At 40.9% G+C, this 25,779-nt stretch overlaps 1 protein-coding gene across 6 annotated transcripts in view; it reads left to right on the top strand.

Annotated features, from left to right (window-relative positions):
- Positions 1 to 25,779, top strand: part of SUGCT (succinyl-CoA:glutarate-CoA transferase) — a 346,273-nt gene that overhangs the window by 264,571 nt on the left and 55,923 nt on the right. For all 6 annotated transcript variants that reach the window (XR_008575765.1, XM_054815788.1, XM_054815787.1 and 3 more), the window contains one exon: positions 23,828 to 23,891. Coding sequence is in view for 5 of the 6 variants with exons in the window: in XM_054815788.1 (XP_054671763.1) it covers positions 23,828 to 23,891 (64 nt within the window). In the remaining variant the exon portion in view is untranslated. The remainder of the gene's footprint in view (positions 1 to 23,827; positions 23,892 to 25,779) is intronic.

The following is a 25,779-nucleotide window of genomic DNA, read 5'->3' as shown; positions in this document are numbered from 1 at the left end:
TTATGACCAGAGTTTAAAATGAGACTGTGGCTCCACTAAAAAGTTTAGCTATGCCTTCATGCCATGAGGACCATTCCCTTTTATGCTATTTCTGCTGTCAGATCTGTAGTGACAGTTAGGAGGAAGATTCTTCCATCATCATCAAATAAAACTACAAAGTATTCTTACTCTGAGGTGTCAGTGCAAAGAAGCAGAAGATGGGATTGTGAAGCATTTAGGGTTTCTCTAATAATATTCAAAGATTAAGAGAAATGTTAAAAATAGAAGATCAAATCCTGAAGCTTCCATTCAGTGTCACAATAGATGGAAGTTAAAGCTAATAGGGATAGAGAATTTGGTTTAATTTTTTCACTGGAGCTCATTTTTTTAATTAATAAATGTGAATTATGCTATTGAATTTTTGAGACATAGCTTAAGTCCTTTATTTGTATTCTTTTTCTTCCTTGATAACACTATCAATAGCAATTTTAATTGCTGTTTTCTAGACTTCTGTCTTTGCATGTGTTAAAGTGTTTTGTTAATCCTTGTGATGATTTTGGGAAGCATTTTTAACACATATTTACAAAGTTAAAGGGAGAACTAACAGATCTCTATTGTCATTTGATCACAACTGTCAAATTTTAACATATGGTTTTCATGTTGTTCTCAAATTAATTTAAAAATCTTGGCATTAATTAGCAAAAGAAGAAAGATACACTTCTAAAGACATCTCAGTAATGTACAGTAATATAAAGTTGATGAAGTATTGTGCTTTGTGTTTTACCATGTAAGTATCTAATTTCAAAATATAGCAATAACATTTTTCTAGATCATAATCCATCAAAACCAATACTGTTTTGTAAATCTGAAAAATAAAACTGTACCATTTCTGCTGGTATGAAAAGAACGAGCTTTTTTTACCTCTAGATTGGGTCCTCTTAGAAATTTGCTATGAGAAGAAGAAATGGACTAAGATGAGGTTCTGGAGGGGTTTTTGTGTTCTCTCTGCAGTCTCAAATGATCCTGTGATTACACATATTTTCTAAGATGAAATAGCTTGTTTTAAAGCACTAAAATGTTTTCAAGCATGTTATTTTAATTGGAATTTGAAAGACCAGTTGTTTCAGAACTTAATACCAGTTTCAAATTCTGACAGCTTTTGCCAACAGAAAACTATGAGTACTTCAGGCAACTTACTTCAGTGACTGAATCACGTTAGTCTAACATCACTAACCTAGCACTAGAGAGAAAAACATTCTGCATGCCTGAAGGATGTCTTTAACCTGTCACTTAGAACTTACACCGAAATAGATGAATGATAATGAACAAAATGTAATTACTACTCCAGTTTTTCAAGAGACAGCTATGAATGTCCATCTGGGATTCACCATTAACAAGCTAAAACGCAAAACTTGACTGAACAGCAGTAGCCCAGCACGTTTTGGGTTTTGCTCTGACTTCTGTTTGCGTCAGTGGAAGCAGGATCTGTTGTCTTCCTAGCTCATCAGCATACAGCCCCAGGTTACATTACACAGCTCCGTGTCCAGGTTAACATACTTCTATTTGTAAAATTATTCCTACTTAATTACAGTGAACCTTTAAGCAACTGTGGGTGTGTTTACTTGAGCATTTTAGAGCTTTTGAAGAAAATCTCCATGTACCATGCTTTGGTTCACATTGTGGAGCTACCTCAGAGAGAGCTGATTGGATTCCTACCTCGTTAGCTTTTCTCCCGTAATAAACTGCACTCAAAATTAGGCATCTACAATTTAGTAATCAAAGATAAGGTAAATATAAGCTAAATATCCTGTAGCTACATTTGGGTATCAGTTACATATGTGGAACTTTTTTTAAGATTTTTTTCAAGGGGAGTACCATGTTCCTTAAATTTGAAATTTGTTTCAGTTTAGCATGGTTTACCTTCATGAAGTTCAGCAAAGACTTCATTGCCTTGAATAGCTGAGCAATAATAAAAACAAAAAAGCAAGCATCAGACTTATGACAGCTCTGCTGTCTTTGATGTTGTCTTCTTGAGTGATGTGTTTATGCAAGACAAACAAGTAAGTTATCTCTATGAGTCCTACTTGAAAAAACTCCAGATTTGTTCTGGAGATGGAGTATCTCTTTACTCGTCAAATATTTGTTGATGGATTAAGGGAGAATGCAGAAAGGCCCTAACTGTCAACTGCCTGTAAGCAAAGAGGCTCGACTGAAGGTGGAGCATTTGTCAGTGCTGAATGGGAAAACTGGATTATACATACATCTGAGCTGTCCTTTTCTACCTTATACACATATCACTTATAAGGTCACATTTTCTGAATACATTACTGCTTTTTCCTTCAACCCACAGAGTATTGACTCCATGCTATTGAATATTTTGTTATATATAAAAAGGAAAGAACTGATAAGGAACATCTGTGTCAATGGATATGTAGGAGCAGACACAGTGAATTTCAGCAATACTGAGGATTTTATTATATAGTGCAAATTCATTTTGGCAGCCTGCCTCACCTCTGCTGCTGTAAATCACAAGGCAGATGACGTATGTACACTTATCTGAAATTAGCCCAACACCACCTCCCTTCTGTATCTTTGAGTGTCCCGTGTGCCTTTTATTCTTCTGAAAAATTGTGGAAATATTATTTCCCACATGGTGTAGATGAGGAACTGATGTACACAGTCCTGAATACATCTCAGTTTAAGCATTTAAGTGAGATTTTTGAGGTAGCTACGTTGTTATTCTAAGATTATTCCCTGGTTAATGGAGTAATATCATAATCATAGTAATCATAACCATAGTCAAATATCAGAGCCATAATCACCTTCTGGAAGTGTCTTTCTGTTCCCTATAATGAGGACGTTATTTCATTACCATGTTACGATCCTCAGTCAAGTGTCTAATGGTAGTTGAGGTGAATGTGGGTCATAACGTTAATCTCCAAAATCATCTCATATATGCATGGGGGAGCAAGAAATCCCACAATGTGACTTCATTTTTCAATGAGGAATGCTTTCTTTGACTGTCTTCGCTAACTCACCAGGTCACATATGCCATTGCAGTCCGTATCAGCAGTAACTGTAAATTAATTTTATATGGCAACTGTGTTTCGATAATTTCTGGTTTCCAGTAATTGGTGGATGGGCTGAGTGCAGTGAACAGTAGTCGTCTTTCAAAAAGCAGCTTTCATTCGAATGCTGGCAGCTGTAGTATCTTCAAAAGATGAAGAAATACACGAACACAAAGACAGAACTTTTTAGCTCTTCCAAAATAATATTTCTTCAGATATATGATTGAAGTAAAGGGTGGGGAAATATTGGAATCTTTTTTTTTTTCTATTTATCTTAACTAAATAGTTGTATTAGAGAAGTGAGAAAACATTTGTAGGTACACAGATTCAGTTCTGAAGAAGAAAGAAAAGCTTGTCTAATTGAAGCCAATTTGTAACTATTTATGTGTAAATTAACCTAGAAGTTTTATGGGAATGCATTTCCAGTAGAGCTCTGATATTACCTGATCCTCACGGGAAATACTATGATACTGGGCATTTAAATAATCACAAGAGCTAAATACTAGAGGTGGATCACATCACTAAAAAATCTTTCTATCTTCTGAAAAGCCAGGGTTGTTCTATACAGTGTGTTTTCAAATGTTTTTCCTTATTTTGTTTCAAAATTTCTGTCCATCTAAAAGCACAGGTAGATCTTAGCAGCAGGAAGTTAAAACAGGTGCTAAGTTTACATTGTTCCTATTTAATGTTCATGTTCCAACATAGCAGTGCATCACCCTGACTTGCTGCTCCCTATCTCCAATTGCTATTGCTACTGGTTATATATTTTGAATGGTATCATTTTACATGACTCAAATGCATCTAGAGGAGGGCACCAAAGGTGGCGAAGGGGCTGGCAGGCATGTCCTCTGAGGAGCGGCTGAGGAGTCTGGGCTTGTCTAGTTTGGAGAGAAGGGGGCTGAGGGGCGACCTCACTGCTCTCTCCAGCTTCCTGTGGAGGGGAGGTGCAGAGGGAGGTGCTGCTTTTTTCTCCCTGGGACCCAGGGCCAGGGCGCGAGGGAATGGCTCCGAGCTGCAGCCGTCAGGGCAGGTTTGGACGTGACACGAGGAAACATTTCTTTCCCGAGGGGGTTGCCAAATCCTGGAACGGGCTTCCCAGAGGGGTGTTCCACGCCCCATGCCTGTCACTGTTTAAGAGGCATTTGGACAGTGCCCTTAATGCCGTGCTTGAGCATAGGTCAGCCCTGAAGTGCTCAGGCAGTTGGATGAGATGGTCGTTGTAGGTCCCTTCCAGCCGAACTGTTCTGTTCTGTTCTGTTCTGCTCTACTGTTCTTTCTGAAGCAGGATGTGCTCCTGAATTAAATGGTTGCATATATTTTTCAGGTAAGCAATACCTCTTCAGTTCTCTATGGATGGGGTTTTTTCCTACTTCTGTGTATGTCTAGATATGCCTGAGCCATTTCCCTTGGAAAAACACACTAAAATGCAAGAGCCTGAGAACAACAGTACTCCCTCAGAGAGAAGGTCCATCTGGCCGAAGACCCAGTCCCTGCCTGAGCCATCTTGTACGCGTGCCCATCTCTGCCCCTGTCTCCTGGATGGGCCTGGGACCTGCACTGCAGAGAGCCCCTCTTCTCGATGGAGCCCTCAGACCTAGGTCAGAGATTTTCAGGCGTAACGAAATGTAACGTAACCCCTTCCTTTCCTTATTCCCTTCCCTATTCTGTTTTATTCTACGCACTCACCATGAGTCACGTAACGATGAAGCTGTTATTTGCCTGAAATGCCTGGGGTTTTTCAGCCCCAAAAACACTTTCAAGAACACAGAACACAAAGATTACAAGAGGAAATAGGATTTTATTTTTTTATATTTTGCTGAATCTTTTCAGAGCCAGTGCTCACAATCGTGAAGACAATGCGTGTGTGTAGCCAGGAGCAGGCTGATGCATTCTTCCGTTTAGAAAAAACATCCCTTGCAGCCTGGCAAAGGCAAGGCATGGAGCTGCAGAAAGGAGCAGCAGCAATACAGGACAAGCAGTGCCTGTTTCCTGAAGAGTGAGAGCCTGAAGAATGAGGATCAGGACCGACCACACACAAAAGAAGGGCGAGAAGAAGAAGAAGAGGCGGAGGTGTGTGGTACCGCGGGCTATTTTGCAAAGATTGGCGCCCAGTGATGACAAAAGCATAATTTGGCATTCCCAAACTTGCTGCGCTGTGCTTCTCGGCCCACGACGCGTGAAAAGCGCTCTTGTGCCTGCCCTGCGCTTGGATTGCCCGCAGGGAGAGCTGCAAAGTGGCAGCTGCTGCTGGTGGTGCAGCAAGGCTGGAGGCCTTCCAAAAACACAGGCTGTCTTGCAGAAGCAAGAACCCCTGGGGAAAGGGAGCCAAGGGAAGAGCAGAGCTCGCTCCCGCTGTGGAGCTGCACAGGGCAAGAGAGCCCCAGAGAGCCAGGGCCCGAGACAGTGGCACCTTGGCAAGAGCAGCAGGCAAAACCCTAGCGGAATGGGGCCAGAGGAGCCCCGCCGAGGGGTTGTGCTCAATGCTACAGAGGACAAGAAGCAATCCCTGGGGGCCTCCCTTGGGGCCCACCCTGGGGGTCTAGCAAGCTTCCTCCCCCCGGATGCGGGGCACGAGGGCCACCTTCGTGGAGCATGAGCAGCGGGCACCTGGCCAAAATGGCCCAAAGCAGGCCTGGCAAGGGGCCGGTGCTCAAAGCCACAGAGGAAGGCAAAAAAACCCCCGGGGACACTGGCTAGCCCACCGGGGGGAAAAAAAAAGCCTTCCTCCCCCCAGCTGCAGGGCACGAGAGGCCATCTTCGTGGTGCACGAGCAGCAGGCAGTGACCGAGCCAAAATGGAGCGGAGGAGCCCTGACAACAAGTGGTCGTGCTCAGTGCTGCAGAGGAAGGCAAAAAACCCCCGGGGACCAGTGCCAATCTGCCCCGGGGGAAAATTCCTTCCTGACCCCAGCGGCGCTGGCGATCGGCTATTCCCTGAGCATGTGAGCAAGACCGGCTTCCTCCTCCTCCTCCTCCCGCAGGCAGGCTGGTCACGCCTCCCAGGAGAGAGATGCCCAAGCCCTGTTCTCCCTCAGCCTGGAGCCATCTCAGGGGCTTCCCAGAGTGGCCAAGTGCCCTCGGCCCGATCCACCTTGTGGACAAGAATCCTGCCCGTGGGTGTCCGCCTGAACACCAGTGGGTGCTCCAAAGCACCGGGACCCCTTGCAACATCTCTGCACCCTCCCATTTCTTACGGCTGCTGCCCCTGGCTCCACGGGGGATGAAGATGGCGAGCTCTGCAGTGCTCCTCCAGAAGGCATTCCCTTGCTCTGGCCACGGCTATCTGGCAGAAAAGGCCTGATAGCCTCAGGCACCTCCAGGGCTTGTTGTTGGTTCTTATCTCCTGAGGGGCTTGCGTTTGTTCCCCTAAGGCTGAAGCAGGATTTCCATCCATCCATCCATCCATCCATCCATCCTGAAGGTGGCCCCTCCAGGAGCTGGCCTTGCAGCGGAGAGTCTCCATCCAACAGGCTCGTCCGGCTTCCGTTCTTCCTCCCTCAGCCTCTGCCGAGGAATTCCACCGGTTCCTCGAGAACTTTTTCTCGTGTGCCTTCGAGCTGCCCGTGGGCCAGCTCTGGCAGCAGCAGGCGGGAGGGTGCTCTATTTATCCTGCCCCGGGGCATTGTGACTGCTGCGTTGCCGGGCGGTGGCATTGTGACATGGGGGTGACAGGACCCCCCCATGCGCAGCCCCGACCACCGCAGCCCTGCCCACCGCCCCTCCGCCCAGCATCCTTCTGACTGAGGAAGGAAGGAAGGAAGGCCTTTGGGGCAGGCAGGCAGACCTTTGGGGTGCTGGCCCCGAGATGGTCCCCGTGCCTAGGAGGCCCAGGGGGCTGTCCCTGCCCTTGGTGGTCTTGCACTGAGCACAGCAGCTGGGCGTCTCTGATGCCTCCTCTGCCACTTGGCTCCCAAGGACAAACCTGGTGCTGGTACTCTTCTCTCAGGCCATGGCAGAAACCAACCCTGCAGCCCAGAGACCAGCCCTATTAGCTGTCCCCTCTCTGTGCCAGAGGTAACATGCATGGGACCACCTGGCTGCCTGGTCCTCTGAGTCGGAGAACGAGAACTGCAGGAGCCGTGGTTTTCCATTTTTGGTAAATGACATTGTAAGGGACCGTTGTCATTACTTGTATGTTCACAAGTCCACCGGCCTGATAGGATTCATCCGAGAATAATAAGGAGCTAGCAGATGTTACAGCAGGTCTCCTCTCTCAATCATATGCCAAGGGTCTTGGGAGTCTGGGGAGGTCCCCACTGACTGCAAGCATTATTCCAGTTTACATGAAGGGCATGAGGGAAGGCCCAGGAAACTTATAAGTCTAACCTCAGGACTTGGAAAAACTATGGAGAAGATCATACTGGGTGCTTTTGAAAGACACTTAAAGAACAATGCAGTCAGCAGACACAGTCAATATGGATTCATAAAGGGAAAGTCCTGTTTAACTAATTTAGTAGCCTTGTACAATAACGTCACCAGCCTAGTGGATGAAGGGAAGGAGGTGGATGGAGATGTTCTGGATTTTAGTAAGGTTTTTGATACTGTACCTTACAGCATCCTTCTGGACAAGTTTTCCATCTGTGGGATGAGCAGGTACACCCAGGTGTGCTGGGTGAAGAACTGGCTGAAGGGCAGGGCTCAAAGGGTTGAACTGGGCTACATCTGGCTGGCAACCAGTCAGCAGCGCCGTTCCGCAGGGCTCAGTTCTAGGGCCAGTTCTGTCCAATATTTTTGTCAACTGTCTGGAGGCAGGAGTTGAATGCACCATTAATAAGTTTGCTGGTGAAGTGGAAGGTGCTGTTGACTTTCTTGAGGGACAAGAGGCCTTGCAGAGGGATATGGATAGCTTGGAGCGTTGGGCAATCATCAGTGGCACGAAACTGGCAAAAACAAATGCCGGATTCTGCCCCTAGGACAGAGTAACCCATGACACAAGTCTACACTTGGGGGCAGTGGCTGGAGATCAGCCCTGCAGAAAGGGGTCTGGGGGTGCTGGGTGATGGGAGGCTCAACAGGAGCCAGCAGTGTGCCCTGGCAGCCAAGAGGGCAAACCGCATCCTGGGGTGCATCAGACACAGCATAACCAGCCGGTCAAAAGAGGTGATTATCCTGCTGTAATTAGCACTGGCGCAGCCTCACCTTGAGTCTTGTGTGCGGTTCTGGGTCTCACAATTTCAGAAGGATGTTAAGGTAGTTGAGAGCGTCCTGAGGAGGGCACCAAAGGTGGCGAAGGGGCTGGCAGGCATGTCCTCTGAGGAGAGTCTGAGGAGTCTGGGCTTGTCTGGTTTGGAGAGAAGGGGGCTGAGGGGCAACCTCACTGCTCTCTCCAGCTTCCTGCGGAGGGGAGGTGCAGAGGGAGGTGCTGCTCTCTTCTCCCCGGGACCCAGGGCCAGGGCGCGAGGGAATGGCTCCGAGCTGCAGCCGTCAGGGCAGGTTTGGACGTGACACGAGGAAACATTTCTTTCCCGAGGGGGTTGCCAAATCCTGGAACAGGCTTCTCAGAGGGGTGTTCCACACCCCATGCCTGTCACTGTTTAAGAGGCATTTGGACAGTGCCCTTAATGCCGTGCTTGAGCATAGGTCAGCCCTGAAGTGCTCAGGCAGTTGGATGAGATGGTCGTTGTAGGTCCCTTCCAGCCGAACTGTTCTGTTCTGTTCTGTTCTGCTCTACTGTTCTTTCTGAAGCAGGATGTGCTCCTGAATTAAATGGTTGCATATATTTTTCAGGTAAGCAATACCTCTTCAGTTCTCTATGGATGGGGTTTTTTCCTACTTCTGTGTATGTCTAGATATGCCTGAGCCATTTCCCTTGGAAAAAACTGATGTCTTGAACAGCAAGTGATCAAGTGGATAAATGAAAATAACTTCAGAATATAGTCACACGATGATAGTAATGGGCTGATTTCATTCACCAGCCTTATCATATTCGATTTTATTTGTACAGCATTCTTTAACGACCTTTATTTATTTAGTGGTATAGCAGATACTTGGTTTGAAACTTGAGTGGGATTATGTACACAAACTTCTTGTGCCCTGCATGGAGTACTAAGGAGTTGAAGAGATTTATTGTCCAAAAGTAGTTCTGGAGCAAGAATCCTTTTGCAGGACTGTAATTAATTTGATAGATTTGCCTTTTGTAGGAAATACATACTAGTATAAAAAACTAATGCCATTGTAATCACAGGGCTCCAAACATGAAATTTTGATGCATTTGTGTTGTACTTAATTTTAACCCAGGTTGGATCTAGTCTCATGAAGCTGCTGCAAGCCTCAGACAATTCCTTTTTTTAAATATATTTTATTTTATTTTATTAGATGTCACCCCTGTACATTTGGTATAGTTTGATTGCCCTTCATTCTAATTGCCTGCTTAAATAACAGTAGTTAAAATGAAAGGTCTTATATGAAAAGAATATTCAGAATAGTGCTTATGGCTTGACACAAGAGATTTCTTCTGGCAAGTGTTAATTGCTGTGCAACCTGCTTTGAATAGGCTCAGATACAGTGAAGTGTTGCAAACGGATGGTATTGTGAAGGCCCTGAAATGCTTCAGCGTGTAGACATGTATAAATTGTGTTTCTGTTTACATTGAACATCTGCTTAGATTTAAATGTTTTGAAAAAAATACTCTTCCATCATGAGAGATTACTGTCAATTCTCCTTTTAATGCTATTAAATCCTGGTATTAACTTATGTAATAATACATAACAGTTACTTCTGTTGAGGTAGAAGAAACCCTTAACACAAAGTTGAGGAGTTAAAGTTGGGTATAACTTCCAGAATGGCTCAGAACATTTGAAGATGTGAATTTACACAGGTGAACTATTTCATGCCTTTGTTCATGCAAACAGATTTTAGGTGGAAAAAAAATCAGTCTTTAGTATTTTCCTTTCCCCCCGCCTCAGTCTCTCATAGCTTCTATAACAACTTGCTCCACCAACTATGTGCTGTAAGCAACTGATCTGTAAAAGGTGCGAAGCTGTTTTTCTGAAGAGCCTGTGAGAGTTTCTGTATAGACACTGTAAACTCTCCAGGTTTCTGGTAACAATTGTGCTGGGAAAAGAGAAGAAAGCATGCCATAAGGGACTGATAGGGCTTATATTCAGCATGTAGCTTCCTGAGTATAAGTTTTCAGGGATAACGTTCATGGTAATTCCATATGGAATTGCTGATCATTCCGTTCGTTGAGACTTAGCCCTGTTACCTGCTTTCTGAGGTGTCTTCGCTGGGAACCTGACAGGGCAAAACAAAGTTCAGGCTTCTTATATGCCAAGTTTGACCACAAATGGGAACGTAATGTGGAAGATTAGTGCAGAAATGCAAATTTAATACTTTATCAAGTTCTCTGTGTTTTTAGGGGTATATCTAGAACTTTCTGTTTTTCTAACATTTCTGTGGCTTAAGGAAATGAACAGTGCTTTCATAAGATTGGTTTCCATTAAGTAGTTGATGTATATTTTCCAGCTGAATGAGATTTCATTATGGTATCATCAATAAAATGTGTAGTATAATAGCCGGTGACATTACTGCAGGCTATTGTCATATCTGTATATTAGCACTCAAAACTGTGATGTTTCTGTTGTGCTTTATAAATTTAGGTCCTGTATTTTCATTGCTAAGGTTAATGGCATACGATCATTAACTTCAAAGCAAGAGAAGTCTGGAAGCACTGCAAAGTTCATAGGAAGCATTGTATTTAAAAACCTGTATTGTTTGTTGCTCACAGTTACATATACAGTGTTCAAATACTAATTGCTTTTTACATTAAATTCTCACAAAGCATCTAATGCATGTTTTTGACTAAGCAACTGTGAAATGTAGTATTTTCCAAACTATGTTTTGGGTTTTTTTCAATGACGATAGTTTCTGAAAGAAATCACCTCTTTTGTGTGTACACTCATAGCTCTGAAATACTTGCCTGGCTTTAGATTTCTTTTTGCCTTACTCCAACTTGGAGAAAAATTTTGTGGTTGGATAATAAAACTCATGAAATTAAATGCTAATAATGGAAAAGTGGATAAAAATAGTTAAGTACTGAACAGCTAGAAAGGAGTGGAAGATACTGATAGAAAGTGGGAGCTTATTTTCCACCTAAGTATGCTTCTCCACACATGTCCTGCAAGTAGCACTCTTGAATTCCAACTCCTTGGTGTATGCATAGGTAGGAGTTCTCTATCTTAAATGGTTTTGTTACAAAGCCCAATGTTAATGGGGCAGAGTATAAATCAGGAAAGATCTCCATGTGCCAGAGGTGATGAAAGTTCCTTTGACTGCCCAGGACATAGAGCACTGAGGAGGAAGAACCCTACACTCAAACTGAACAGCATCCATACTGTTTACCAGTGTATTCTGTCTGTATTTCTCCACAGCGCTCCTTTGACTTAAGTCAAAATGCTGTAGTTCAAACCACAGTCACAGTTCCTTTTCTAAAGGGCTACAAGAGTATGCAGGAATAGACTGCTTATGAGGAGGGGTGTAGCGAATCTCTGCCTGCAGCAGGCTGAGGGTCTGCAGGGAGATACTCCCATCTGGATGTACTTTACAACACTAAGCAAGTGCCAATGTTAAGTGGCATTCCTCTGTGGATGAGCAAGTCTTGCAGTCCTGGGAAGGAGTAAGTACTCTGAGTTGACAGACCAGCTCTAACAAAACCATGAATGATGTATAAATAAACCGCAACACTTACATGGCAGGTGAAAGATGAATGGAGTACTTAAAAGAAGGCTCTTGGGAACTCAGCGTGGTGTGCAAGATTGGAAAACCTATACTGATTATGTACTTTGTACTGGGAGAAACAGGTGAGGTCCCCAAAGACCGTCAGAAACCAACTGATATATTAGCATGATGGTACTGCTGTTAATAGTTCCTTTGCTTACTATTAGCCCAGCAGTAAGTTTGTGAATATTTGAGGGTTCTTGGCTATTGAGATTTCTTTTCCTTCTATAAATGTATTCTTGCCATAACATGCATGCCTATCTGAGAAAACACATGATTTCCATAACAGAACTATTAGAAGTGTTCTTATTATTTAATATTGGTAAAGTTTGCACATTTTGAAATAAGAGTTCTGCGTGTTGGACAAGCACCTCAGTATATTTTTCAGTCCAGAGTTGCAACTTCATGTGACTTATTCCTAGACCACATGGCAAAAAGGTACTTCTGAAAAATATCAGTTGTACAAAGCCCCACAAAAACCATCAGAATTTTCTCTTCATCATCACCAGCTCCATAGGCAAATCTGGATATGACACCTGAGTATAATGAGTATATGAAATATCTACACAATTCTTATGAGAACAATGCCAGTGGAAAGGTTCTCAGTATTTCCTCCCTACCAGTGTCTCACTTATGGTACACAGTACCTGAAGGCATGGCGGTCCTAGCTTATTACCACTGTAGGAATACACTTAAATTCATTTACAAATTAGTTTCCACAAAGGAAAACATTTGGAAAGTTATTTTGTTTTTGTTTACAGTGAAATAAAATAAAATGAAAGCCTTTCATGTGACATTCTTGACACCAAATTAATATAACCCATTTACAATCCAGGACACTTCATTTTTACATCCACTTGCATTTTTAAAAATTATTTGTAGTTACGTTTGTCCATGCTTTTTGATCAGAGAAACTGTAAACATAATTTTTAAATGCTGAATATAGTATTTGTAATTAAAGTGTGAAAAATATTATCAAAATCCAGTGATTTGTAACACCATTGCTAGCAGTAAATAATTGGCAATTCTGACTGAAAGAAGCAAAATCAGTATTTCAGCCTGTTGCAGTAACAAAATCAATCTTTTTCTATAGCGCCTTCCATGTGATCAGTGTGGAGTTATCAATGTTATACATGAAAGGTATGCCGCAGCTGGAGACAGGCTCTTTGATCCCAGAGCCAGTGCTTTGAATACGGCCTCACCCCATCTTGCTATCAGGATGAGCCAGGTCTCATATCCAAATAACAGTACAGCCAACCATCTTTGCTTAAATATTTCTGTGAATTTAGGATTTACACATTCAAACCAACCAAAAATGTGGTTTTATAATAACATTTCAGTTGTCAGGAAAAAAAAACACATCTGAAAAGTATATGTATTTTTTAACCAATAAGGACGGATTCTCTCCTGTGCCACATTTCCAGACTGATAGTGCAAGAGGTCATCAGGGAGCTGTACTTGGGCACCTGAGGGAAGGGGCCTGATTTCTGAGCACCTGGAAAGCCCCCCTGAAGTCAGGGTCAGGTTTGCAACCTTGAAAATCAGAGCATTTATGCAGTTAATTACAGGCTTGTGCCCTTGCATTTTTGTATACTTTGGCCCAAGTTATAAATCTTTGATCTCTTAATCTCCTTGCTATTCATTATAAATATTAGTTATACCATAGGCTAATACACCCCTCTGAAATACTTGCTTCTCCACAAGAGTTACAAAACTGATTCTTTACTGGAATATGGTCTGCTATTAGAATAAAAGTACCTTCTTTTACTCTCATTATTTTCCAATATATCTGATGAAAACATTTGAGATTTATATAGACATATTTAGCAGCTGTCTCATATTTACCTAGACTGTGAGGTATAAATTGAATTTAGTACTTTTTCTCAAGAATAAGCATGTGTTTGGCAATTAGACAATGGCAAAGGTGTTTCTGCTCTGTCACAAATGATTTTCATTGTTTAGTATATTTTTGATTATTTAATGTCTCTTTCTTTTGTGCATTTTACTGTGGTTGATTTAGCAATAAAGACTTTCATTTTTATTTTGTAGCAGTAAGTGCTAAGGGGAGTAAAACATTAATATGAGAACTGCTTTAAGTATCAGGGTTATATCTTCAGTTACTGAATTTGAAAGATGATTTAGGAAATTGAATTACTAAAACCATTAATTGCCTGGTTCACATTGGCCACAAAAACAATTTGCTGAGTAGATTCTCAAGGAGGAAGAGGGTGAGGCCAGAACTTGAAGAAGAGACTTTCATAGGCTGCCTTAGAGGAGCTCACTGTGGTGGATATACTCTGTGCCAGTATTATGAACAACTAAAAGAATCATGTAAACTTATATCTAGGAAACCTGGTGAAGTTTTATCATCTTTATGCTCACTTCTGAACTGCTTTTAGTCTGATGTGCGGATTTCATAATTTAAGATTTCTGGTATTTGAGTTAATGGATGACAAGAAATAGGATTTCCATTGGAATACTTACACAGTGCTTTGGAGGAGGAAGAACCTCTGTGGAAGGGGTTGTCTAGAACCATAGTAAAAATAGATTGCTGGTGTAGGAAATTAATGAGTGTGGTTACTCATACAGGAGTTGAGGAAAAGCTGACAAATGAGGGCTCTCACCATTTAAAGACATCTGCTAATGATGTCAGTCATACAAAAGGTGTAAGGGACAAGAATGGAATGTACAGCAAAACTGAAGGAGGGACAACTGAGAAAATCTGGAAAGCTAGTACAGTGTCAAACTTAAGAGTTAAATAAAAAATGACGTGGCCAACTCCCTGCTTCCCCAAATGCATACAAAACCTATACATATCTGTATACCAACATAAGATGTGTAAGAGAAAAAATAGGTGACTTGACTTGAAATTCTTGGCAAAGAAAGAGGATCTTGACATAGTAGCCATTACAGAAGAATGTTAGAATGACAAAAATCAATAGGGGAGTGTAATACCTGGCTATAAACTGAACAGGAAGGACAGATTAGGTCATAGAGCTGGGGGAGCAGTATTAGGGCTGTACTGTTGAGCCTTCTGATCAGGAAACGGATATTGAGTCCAAAATGTTGAAGGAGATCAAAGAATCAGCTAAGCCTAATGAGGTAGTAATAATGGGTGACTTCAACTACCTTCAGCTGGTTAAATGTCACAGTGGGATAGAGCATAAGGGAAGCAATTTCTCATCACTCTGATTGCCTTTTTGGAACATTTAGTTCTAGAGCACAGAAACAGAATGACAATTCTTGACTTAAGTGACGTACAGGAATGCAGGTAAGAAACTCTGAAGTCCTGTATCAGAGCAGGCCTTTTTGGGTTAAAGTCATGGCCACTGTAAAACTGAAGTTCAACATTGAAGAGCCAATAGCTAGTTTATAGAACTGCTATTAGACTACAGCATGTAAAAACTCTTTAGGCAAAAGATACTAAATAAAAAGCAAGGCCTCTTCAGAGATCTGCTTGGTAGAATACCATGGGACAAAGCCCTGGAAGGAAGAGGGGCCCAAGACAGCTGGCTAATATTCAAGGGTCACCTCCTCCAAGCTCAGGAGCATCCCAACAACAAGGAAGTCAAGCAAAAACAAAACAAAACAAAAAGGTAGCCTACAGAGGGTGGAAGCAAGGGCAGGTAGCCTGGGAAGAATACAGAGAAACTGTCCGAGCAGCCAGGGAGCAGGTTAGGAAAGCCAAAGCCCAGATAGAAATTAGTCTGGCCAGGGATGTCAAGGACAACAAGAAAAGCTTCTGTATGTATGTCAGTGATAAAAGGAGGACGAGGGAAAATGTGGGTCCCCTCTGGAATGAAACGGGTGACCTGGTTACCCAGGATATTGAGAAGGCTGAGGTACTCAGCGACTTCTTTGCCTCAGTCTTCACTGGCAAATGCTTGAGCCACACTGCCCAGGTCACAGAAGGCAGGGACTGGGAGAATGCAGAACCGCCCACTGTAGGAGAAGATCAGGTTAGAGAATATCTAAGGAACCTGAAGGTGCACAAGTCCATGGGACCTGATGAGATGCATCCATGGGTCTTGAGGGAACTGGCGGATGAAGTGGCCAGGCTACTCTCCATCATATTTGAGAAGTCCTGGCAGTCCGGCGAAGTTCCTGCCGACTGGAAGAGGGGGAACATAACCCCCATTTTTAAGAAGGGTAAAAAGGAAGACCCAGGGAACTACAGGCCGGTCAGTCTCACCTCCGTGCCTGGCAAGATTATGGAGCAGACCCTCCTGGAGACTATGCTCAGGCACATGGAAAATAAGGAGGTGACTGGTGACAGCCAACATGGCTTCACTAGGGGCAAATCGTGCCTGACAAACTTGGTGGCCTTCTGTGATGGGGTTACAGCGTCTGTGGATAAGGGAAGGGCAACTGATGTCATCTACCTGGACTTGTGCAAGGCATTTGACACTGTCCCGCACGACCTCCTTGTCTCTAAATTGGAGAGATGTAGATTTGATGGATGGGTGACTCAGTGGATAAGGAATTGGCTGGACGGTCACATGCGAGGAGTTGTGGTCAACGGCTCAATGTCCAAGTGGAGAACGGTGACGAGTGGTGTTCCTCAGGGGTTGGTACTGGGACTGGCACTATTCAACATCTTTGTCAGCGACATGGACAATGGAATCGAGTGCACCCTCAGCAAGTTTGCCAACGACACCAAGCTGTGTGGTGTGGTTGACACGCTAGAGGGAAGGGATGCCATCCAGGGGGACCTTGACAGGCCGGAGAGGTGGGCCCGTGCGAACCGCATGAAGTTCAACAAGGCCAAGTGCAAGGTTCTGCACGTGGGTCGGCGCAATCCCAAGCGCGGCTATAGTCTGGGTGAGGAATGGATTGAAAGCAACCCTGAGGAGAAGGACTTGGGGGTATTGATTGATGAGAAGCTCAACATGAGCCGGCAGTGTGCGCTTGCAGCCCAGAAAGCCAACTGTGTCCTGGGCTGCATCAAAAGAAGTGTGACCAGCAGGTCGAGGAAGGCGATCCTGCCCCTGTACATATCCTGGGTAACCAGGTCACTCATTTCATTCTGGAGGGGACCCACATTTTCCCTTGTCCTCCTTTTATCACTGACATACCTATAGAAGCTTTTCTTGTGAGACCCCACCTGGAGTACTGCGTCCAGCTCTGGGGGCCCCAGTACAGGAGAGACATGGAGCTGTTGGAGCGAGTCCAGAGGAGGGCCACGAAGCTGATTGGAGGGATGGTGCACCTCTCCTATGAGGACAGGCTGAGAGAGTTAGGATTGTTCAGCCTGGAGAAAAGAAGGCTCCGAGGAGATCTAATTGCGGCTTACCAGTACCTAAAGGGGCCTACAGGAAAGATGGAGAGGGACTGTTTATCAGGGAGTGTAGTGACAGGACAAGGGGTCATGGGTTCAAGCTGAAGGAGGGTCGATTTAGATTAGATGTTAGAAAGAAATTCTTTACTGTTAAGAGTGGTGAGGCACTGGAACAGGTTGCCCAGAGAGGTTGTGGAGGCCCCATCCTTGGAAGTGTTCAAGGCCAGGTTGGATGAGGCTTTGGGCAACGTGGTCTAGTGGAGGGTGTCCCTGCCCACAGCAGGGGGCTTGGAACTAGATGATCTTTGAGGTCCCTTCCAACCCAAACCATTCTATGATTCTATGATTCTATGCAATTAAATCCTAAGAATCAACATGGAATCCAGTTGAGGTGTTCTGTAGTAGAACAAGAGACACAGCAGCCAAGTAGAAAAGCAAGAAGTATTTGTATATGGTTACATGGGTCAGGATTTTTTTGAACCAAAGATATATGCTTCAGGCGTCAAAACCCCATCCTTAAGGATGTCAATAAAAAGTAATTTTGTCTACAGCATGTGTATAAAAAGCTGTGAAGCTGTGGCATAAGAAGGACACTGTCAAAACCATCACCTCATACCCACAAAGAAAAAAGTTTACCAGAGCAAACAACCTGTAAGACACAGGCCTAGCAGAAAGCAGAAATGGAGAATAAGGGCATTCCAGTGAACTGTGGTTTTCTTTTGTTGTATTCATTTAGTATCACGGATGTGGTTCTAGGGACATAAGGGACTATAACATACAGCATTTAGTGTGTCAGGATAAGGGGCTGAGAGTAAAGAGGTAAGTTAACAAGCAACTAGAAACAAAGAAAAAACCCCAGATTTCACTCATTCAAAAATTTGTAAGGAACATTACTTTTCTTTAAGTACTGTTCCAGCATGAATTGGTGAGATACTTCAAATATGAGACATAGATGCAGGTAAAGTGGAGATGGATGTGATTCACTAATACAATACTTACATGCCTCATACTGTAGAGAGATGATATTACCTTCTCGAGGTGAGCCCAATATGTTAGAAGATGTGTTTGGAAAGAATAATAATAAAGTTATTAGTGCTCAAAGTCAACTTTCATTGGCAACAGGACTTGAAAATACTGAGACTATTGCATTGAAAAGGGGCTGGGGACATGCAGATATGCAAAACATTCTGCTGCATAACATCATTCTAGAAATGTGAGACCAAATGGAACCCGGCATTAAATAGGGATATATTTAATATGTTCCAAATTTCAAATGAATTAACATCTTTTTATTTGGAAAGAGGTGCTTTTAGGATGTGGGATGCGATGCCAGTATGGCATTGTGTTCACAACACGCGCTGTTACTTCTTTAGGGGGTGATTATGGCCATAGCTCTATGTTCAGCAAGTACAGGAAAAACAGTATTATTATTTTCTTGTGGTTTGGAGGCACGAGTAGTAATTACATTTACCAAGAGCCAGTTATCTTGTGGCTACAAAAATATGGAGAAAATGGTTACATCATTTCCTTTGTGGCCCTGAAAATCCTTTTCACTAAACTCTAGATGAAACTGTGAGAGAGTGGTATCTGTACGAATGCATATTTCAAATGCATGGCTCTACATTAAACAGAACTTTTTAAACTTGGGGGTGTGTGTGTGCTGACAACGTTTGATGTGTTTCTGATTCCAGCATCTCCTTCGATTGGGATTTGGAAGCTGATTGTGTCTTAGGCAGTACCTAGAATGGGTTTGAAACCTTGCTGGCAGTTCAAAGAGAAACCGTCTTGTCATGGGGGATTGGTTATGTGCATAATCAGTTACATTACACTGGAAATGAACTAACATGATACGAAATGAACCTTATGATAATTAGAAAATTTGCCAGATGTTTACTAGGTGGCCAAACACCCCATTATCCATGTGAAAAAAAGGCAGCAACAATGATTCTGATTCTCCTACCTGCCATTTGTGCTGCTGCATCAATAATACAATAAAGATGTTTACTTCCTCAGCATGTAAGAGAGCCATTCATTTTTGGGGGATGCAAGGAAGATTAATGCTTGTGAATAATAATATTCATGATTAATTTCTGTTTCACAGCTTTTGTTACTTTGCTCTATAGTCTTTTTATCCAAATAGTGTTTTTGTATATGTATTATTATTGTATTTATCAATTAAGGGACCCATCATCAACCATCAAAGATTCTTAGAAGTTGTGGAATGTCCAAGAAAACCCAAATTTCTTTGAATCATCCTGAAGGCATATCCTGCATTGTGATAGGTTTTTTAGATAAATAACTAGGTACTCACACATAAGTCCCAAAGAAAGGCACCATACGCATTAATAGTCTGTACATCTTACTACCTTAAGGAAAAGTACAGTCATAGAAAAAAATGAGAGTTTCACCTTCTTCCTTGAAGGATCTGTGAAAGTTGAAAAAGTCTCTTACTCCACTGTATGTACCAGATGATGTAAAGAATGAGTCTTAAGTCCCCAGTGATCAAAGATAAAGCCCCTATTTGAATCTAGATTTTCAGCTTTGCGAGTCTTTTACATGAAGATGAAATTTAAAAGTGTTTCTGCAGCCATATTGCATTTTTATTTCATAACTGCATTTCTTTTGAAGTTTATTTTATTCTCATTTTCTTCCTTATATGTCACTTAGCTTTTAAGTGAGACTCGAGAGACTCAAATATTGAAAGAAAAATTACAATATTGAACTGAACGTGCCCACTGCTAATATAAATATTAACACAGAAAAGTAGTGTTAGTTGAATGATTGTTTTGAACAAGGTGAGAATACAAGAAATAATTAGAGTTAATATTTGATCCTCCTTGTGAAAGGAGACGGCTAAGGGATTTTAACTCTGTTACAAAAATTTTAACCACTTCTTAACTTGCAGTTATTAACAACATTAGGGAAAAGAGCAAAATTAATCATTGAAGTTATTATATCTGAATTAATGTGAGCTTCATAGCAGCTGATGTAAGTATCCTCCATAGTTTTTCTCATGACAAGCTAAGAAGAAATGATGAAACAACTGAGAATATATATGATGAAATATATTAAATTACCCTTGGTTTGCATTACAAAAGTAAAACTTTAAGATCTTTGCTTAAAAGATTCTGTGTGGACTTACTTGCATATAGTATTGGGAAAATAATAATGAAGTATTTTTTTAATTAAATTATTTTATTCTCTGAGGTTAGAAGACAGAATCATATGAATTTTTCTATTTGCTGTTGTTTGAATAAAGTCATGTAATAACCCATACCGGCTAAATAAATTTAAAATATAGTGACTTCTGTCACCAAACAATATTTTCTTTTTGTAACATGGGCAAATCCAATACTGTCTGCATATCACTAAATAATCCTAAAGTAGAATTGTAGCAACTAATGATAGACAATTACATATATTCTGCATTGTATATATATCTATATAGTTTTTAAAATTTGGTCTTCAGGAAAACACAATTTTTAAAAAAAATGATTATGTAGTAAAAGTTGATACAGGAATCATTTTAACAGATGGCTCAAAGCAGAGCAACCCTATCTTCTATTGACTATAGTAGAATGCAGAGATTATTTTACTATTTCTTGTTGTGTATTTTTTTCTTTCTTGCAAATAGGAGAGACTTTTCCTTTACAGTTCTAAGTGTCAGGAGGAAAGACATAAACATGTATGAATAGAAAAAAATAATCCTACATGAAGATATCACAAATGACAGCAGGACACTGCTAGTACTATTATTGAGATATGATTACAAAATGGTGACATCAGGCTTTCTTTTCATTAATCAGTAGACAGACAAGAGAGGTTTCTTCTTTAATCTACAAGATGACTGTATTTGGAATAAAATGAAATGGCTTGAAAAGGTTATTACTGAAAGACAGAAGACTATGCTTCTGATTCCCTTACAATGATCTCATTATAATCAGTGTAAAACGCCACCCAAACATGAATTTGATTCACAAAATCTCAAATAGTAACAGATAGTATAGTAATAGAGAATTTATAGCCTGGAAAGTAAGCCATATGGGGAAAAAATACTAAAATGGGTCTACGGATGGCTGTTATCTTTTACATGATCCTCTTGATTCATCAGTTCCTTATGCTGAGCTAAGGTGAATAAAAAGGGGATAGAGGACTCTGCCACATCGGAAGGATCATGACCATTTGAGAGGTACAAGACAATGGAGTAGAAGGCCTTCAAGTTCTGTCTCTTACTTTGTCCACAGACTTTCCTTGTCTTTGATGATAATGGCATGAACATTGCATTCTCCCAAAGGCTAGGATCCAGTAATCTTATATGTTTCCTTCATAGTTTTTAGAATGTACATGAGGAGAAATCAGTGAAGTTGTTTTTTCAATTTCTTTTTGAGAATCCTAATAGTGAAACACATGAAACAGGAAATTACACAGTTCTTTTAAACAGTGTTTCTGATGGGGGGAGGGGGGGGAACGGGGGAGGAACAGTCTTTGGCCAGATTAATTGCTTGGGGGTTGTTTTCTTCAAAAGAAAAGATGGAACTGAGTATACCAATATAGGCTTAATAACTAGAAAATAAGAGTAATAAGAGTAATGACAATTGCAGTATTTTCGAGAAAATAATGTATCTGAAAGGGAAAGTCAATGCTGCACTTATCATGAGAATGGAAAGGAAGCTTGACTGTGTCTTGAGCAATTCTTTTAAAAGGGAGTAGGAGTTCGACTGGTGGTCCTCAAAGATACTGCAGGTTTTTCTTAGTTCATTCTGTAAAGTAAAGGGAGATGGAATTTGAGTCTAACAAAAGGAAACCTTTTGAAAGTAATGTAAGTCTGCCTTATCTGAATAAGAATTTAGAGGCCTGGAACACAGGAAGGCATGAATTTTGTGGAGTCCTGAGTAGCTGCTAGAGAATCTGTATGTTTTTCCTTAACCAAATGGTGCCACTTTTAGGTACAGCCTTTAACTTGCCATCTAAAAAAGTGCTTGTGCACCAGAGTGTACTCTTGATTTCAAGTTCAAATAAGAGTGTTTTCTTGCATTTAGGTAACAAATAGTCCATTAAATGCATAAAGAAAACCTGTCTATGTTACGGAGAAAGGAGGCCAAACTTTCAATACTGTTTGATTAAGGGCATAACTGAAAAGATTCTAAATATGAGTTAAAACAAGCAATTATATTTTCCAATTCTGTCATCTGGAAAAAAAAATATGGATGTCTCACTTGAATGTCTACCAAAATTGGCGTTAACCTTCTGAAAGAGAAATAGAACTAATGATTTGGTACAGCGCCAAACAATTAGACCAGTGAACAGACATTCTTCCACCAGCATCTATTATCGGAAATATCTGGATTTCTAAATGTCAGCTAACTAGGCTCACCCCACAAGCTAAGAGAAAGCTGACCTGACCTGTTGACACCACCTGTTCAGGAATGGGAATTTCTTAAGCATGCTATTCTACACAGATAAAAGGTTCACAAAATCTGACCTGGAAAGAATGGTTAAAGGAATTAGTTTTGTTTAGTCTAGAAAAGAGCAGACTCAGGGAGGATGTGATTACAATCTTCCAGGACGTAAAAGAATGTTATAAAGATGCTAGTGATTGGTTTTCTCTGTCCAGTTGGGGAAAAGACAAGAATGAAGATTTTTAATACAAAGCAAAGATATTTAGGTTATGAATTAGGGAAAAAAATTAATAATAAAAATAGACAATATGGTGCAGACTACATAAGCAAATTGTCATCTCATTAACTGGAAATTTTCAATAATAATTAGACCAACACCTGTCATTAATAGTCAAGGTTGCTAGTGTTGTTCACGGTGCAAGGTGAGTAGATACATGTATTACATGATAACAGTCTTTGCCCATCTTTCATTTTCTATAGCTGATACATTTGGCAAGACACTCTAGACTTGTTACATTGGATATAAAAATAATTGTTTAATGGGAGGCTTTTTTATTTGTAGAGGATACTTCAATAACAATTTTTAAGAATTCTGATTATGTAATTAAGATAACAGTGTTAGAAGGATGGCAGAATAACAGGTAAGGAAATGATAAAGATTACTTACTGGCTTTGGATACAGAATTCTATTAACAATAGCAGTGAGTTTGCTATTACGAGTTCCTTTTGCTCTGTTATTTGAGTATTTTGGTATCATACGTTTTTTTCTGATTGAGGTTAATAACAAGGAACTGGAAATTCTGATGAACAGTCATCCCATACAGATATACACAGGGCTGAAGCATGGCGTACCCACTCAAAAGAAAAGAAATAACATCAAAATTATGGCATCTTTCTTAAATGTTTGTAAGAGCTACTAAGACAGCATTTCATAGTGTGATCCATAACAAGCTCAAAAGCTACTTAGGAACAGTGAAAAAAAACACCTAGAGAGCATAAGTTATGTATAGGCCTTCAATACATATTGCAGATGAAAAGTGAAAGTGAGTTAAGGTTTTAATTCTCATTCCATGTTGGTACCAGTTGTCTGTTTGTGGTTGAAAGCAAGGCATGCCTGCAGCTCAGTTTCTTGTGTTGTTCGATATAAGAGCTTAAAGATATGTTAGACATGTAAAGTCTTACTGAAGCATTTATTTAGATGCATAAATAGTTGTATCAAACATCACTGCTTTCATTTTACATGTTAAGCAAATTACTTGAATTGTAGCTCCCTGTATTTTCAGATTTTCTGTGAAAGAACATGACAATATTTATCTCTCTTTTTGTCTTGAGTTTAGGAACTGATTGTATATTTTTTATTACATACATGTTTTGGGTGTTTTTTTCTAGGTGCTGCATAATGGACTTGTGATGGAAATGAATCATCCAACAGCTGGGAGGATAGCTGTTCCAGGTTAGATGTTTAATTCTTTTTTCTAAATGGAGCTTGAAATTAAATGCTACATGACATCCTGAGTAGTTCTGGAACTCAGCTGAGGACATGACACATCTTCATGTTTCACTCAAATGAACAAAATTTTAACCAGGAAGATGTTTGTGCTCATATTCATTCCAGTAGCAGAAAAATGGGTTAAAATGTGTGTCAGAATAGCTTCTGGTTTTCATCGGTCAGTTGTCATAAAACATGAACATGGATTTGATAATATTTGCAAACTCCCACTGCTAGAAATATTACTGCTAAATCATCCACACGAATATGTGAATCTGTTTTTGATTTAGGTCTATTTTGCAAGTTACACAGGCTTCTTTTAGCGACATTTCTATTGTAAAAAATCATAAAAAACAAGAAAGAGGAAGGAAGTTCATACTGAAGGTTTCATTACACTATTTTGTTTAATGAGATCAGACATAAAGCTCTGCAATGATGAAGTCTTAAATAGCTATTTTGGATTTCCAAAGAGTACAGAAGCAATAAAGTAGTTTCTCCTCTTTTAAGCTTTAAGTGGCTCAGGACTTGGAGCTGGTGTAGCTTTACTTCCATTGGAGTTAGTTATGCAATGGGGTTAGGTTCATCTAGAGCCATTATGAAAATTCTCATTCAGATCCTCACAGTTGGCTCTGTTTTGACAACTGGGTCTTATCTGATAATCTACTCGCTATTGGGTCAACTTTTTCTGCTTCTCTATGCTTTTCTCTCTCCCAAGCCACATTGAGAATTGTTTCCTCCCTCATTCAAAGCACCATGTCATTTTTATTTTTATAACATCTTCTCCTTACATTGTGATTTTCTGTGCCAAATTCCACCCTCTGACACAGCATCCAGTTGTCATCAATTTCAGTTGACTTGAGCACATGTAGTGGTAAGAAGAATTTGACCTATAAAATTTATCTTAATTTGCACATCCTGGAATCACACTGGGATGCAGAAAGAATTATTTGAAAGAAATCAATCCCACATTAGATCATGTTTTCTGCATGAATAGAGGGGGTGTTTTGTGTGTGTGTATGCTTCATATTTGCTCTTTATCACAGTTTGCATTCCACATTTGGTCCCACTAGGCTTGGATGTTTGGTTGATTGTATTAAAAAATATTTCTCTAATTTAGATGCACATATCTGGAAATAGTAATCCTTTTGTTTTAGTTTCTAACAGAAAAGTAATCCTGGTTTATTTATCTGAAATGAAAAGACTAATAAGGGGTTTGATTTAATTCTTTTTAAAGAAGTGGGCAGAAAAGCCTTGCAGATGGTAGAGAAAGTGCGTAAGGTTTTCGTGTTGCATACAATGTATAATCTATCTTACAGAAAGCAAATACTCCTTAAGGGGATAGGTTAAACTGCAAGAAGAGGAAGGAGATGAAAGGAATGTTCTAATGTCTGTCAGCAGCGATAGAATGTATTGGCAAGAGAGAGAGTTTTTACATAGGTAAGCCACAGTACTTCCCAAATCCTTAGTTATTTTTTATTTTATTAAACCAGTGACACTGCACTAAACTAAAATAAATCATCTTAATCTCTAATGGTTTGCCATTTAGATGGGATTCTATGAAGAGTGTCTTGTATTGAAGCAGATGGCTGAAATGATTATTGGATATTTGAGCAGGAAAAGGAGAATTCCTTCCTTTCCTGGCATGGGAGGATAAGGAGGGGAGAGGCAGGGGAGGGAAGGGTGAAGGACACTCATTCAGTGTGAGCAGAATGGACCTATTGATATCACTGGAAAGACAGTGCATTACTCTGTCCAAAAATTAGAGTGCATAAGTGAGTTTGGCCACTGTTGCTGGTAGGTAATGGAAGTACCCTGGAGTTGTCCTGGTCAATGATGTATCTGAAGAGTACGG

This window comes from Grus americana, chromosome 2, assembly GCF_028858705.1.
Source record: "Grus americana isolate bGruAme1 chromosome 2, bGruAme1.mat, whole genome shotgun sequence".
NCBI classification, from domain to species: Eukaryota; Metazoa; Chordata; class Aves; order Gruiformes; family Gruidae; genus Grus; species Grus americana.
Note: the sequence above shows the minus strand (reverse complement) of the source record. Positions and strands in the feature narration are given on the sequence as shown.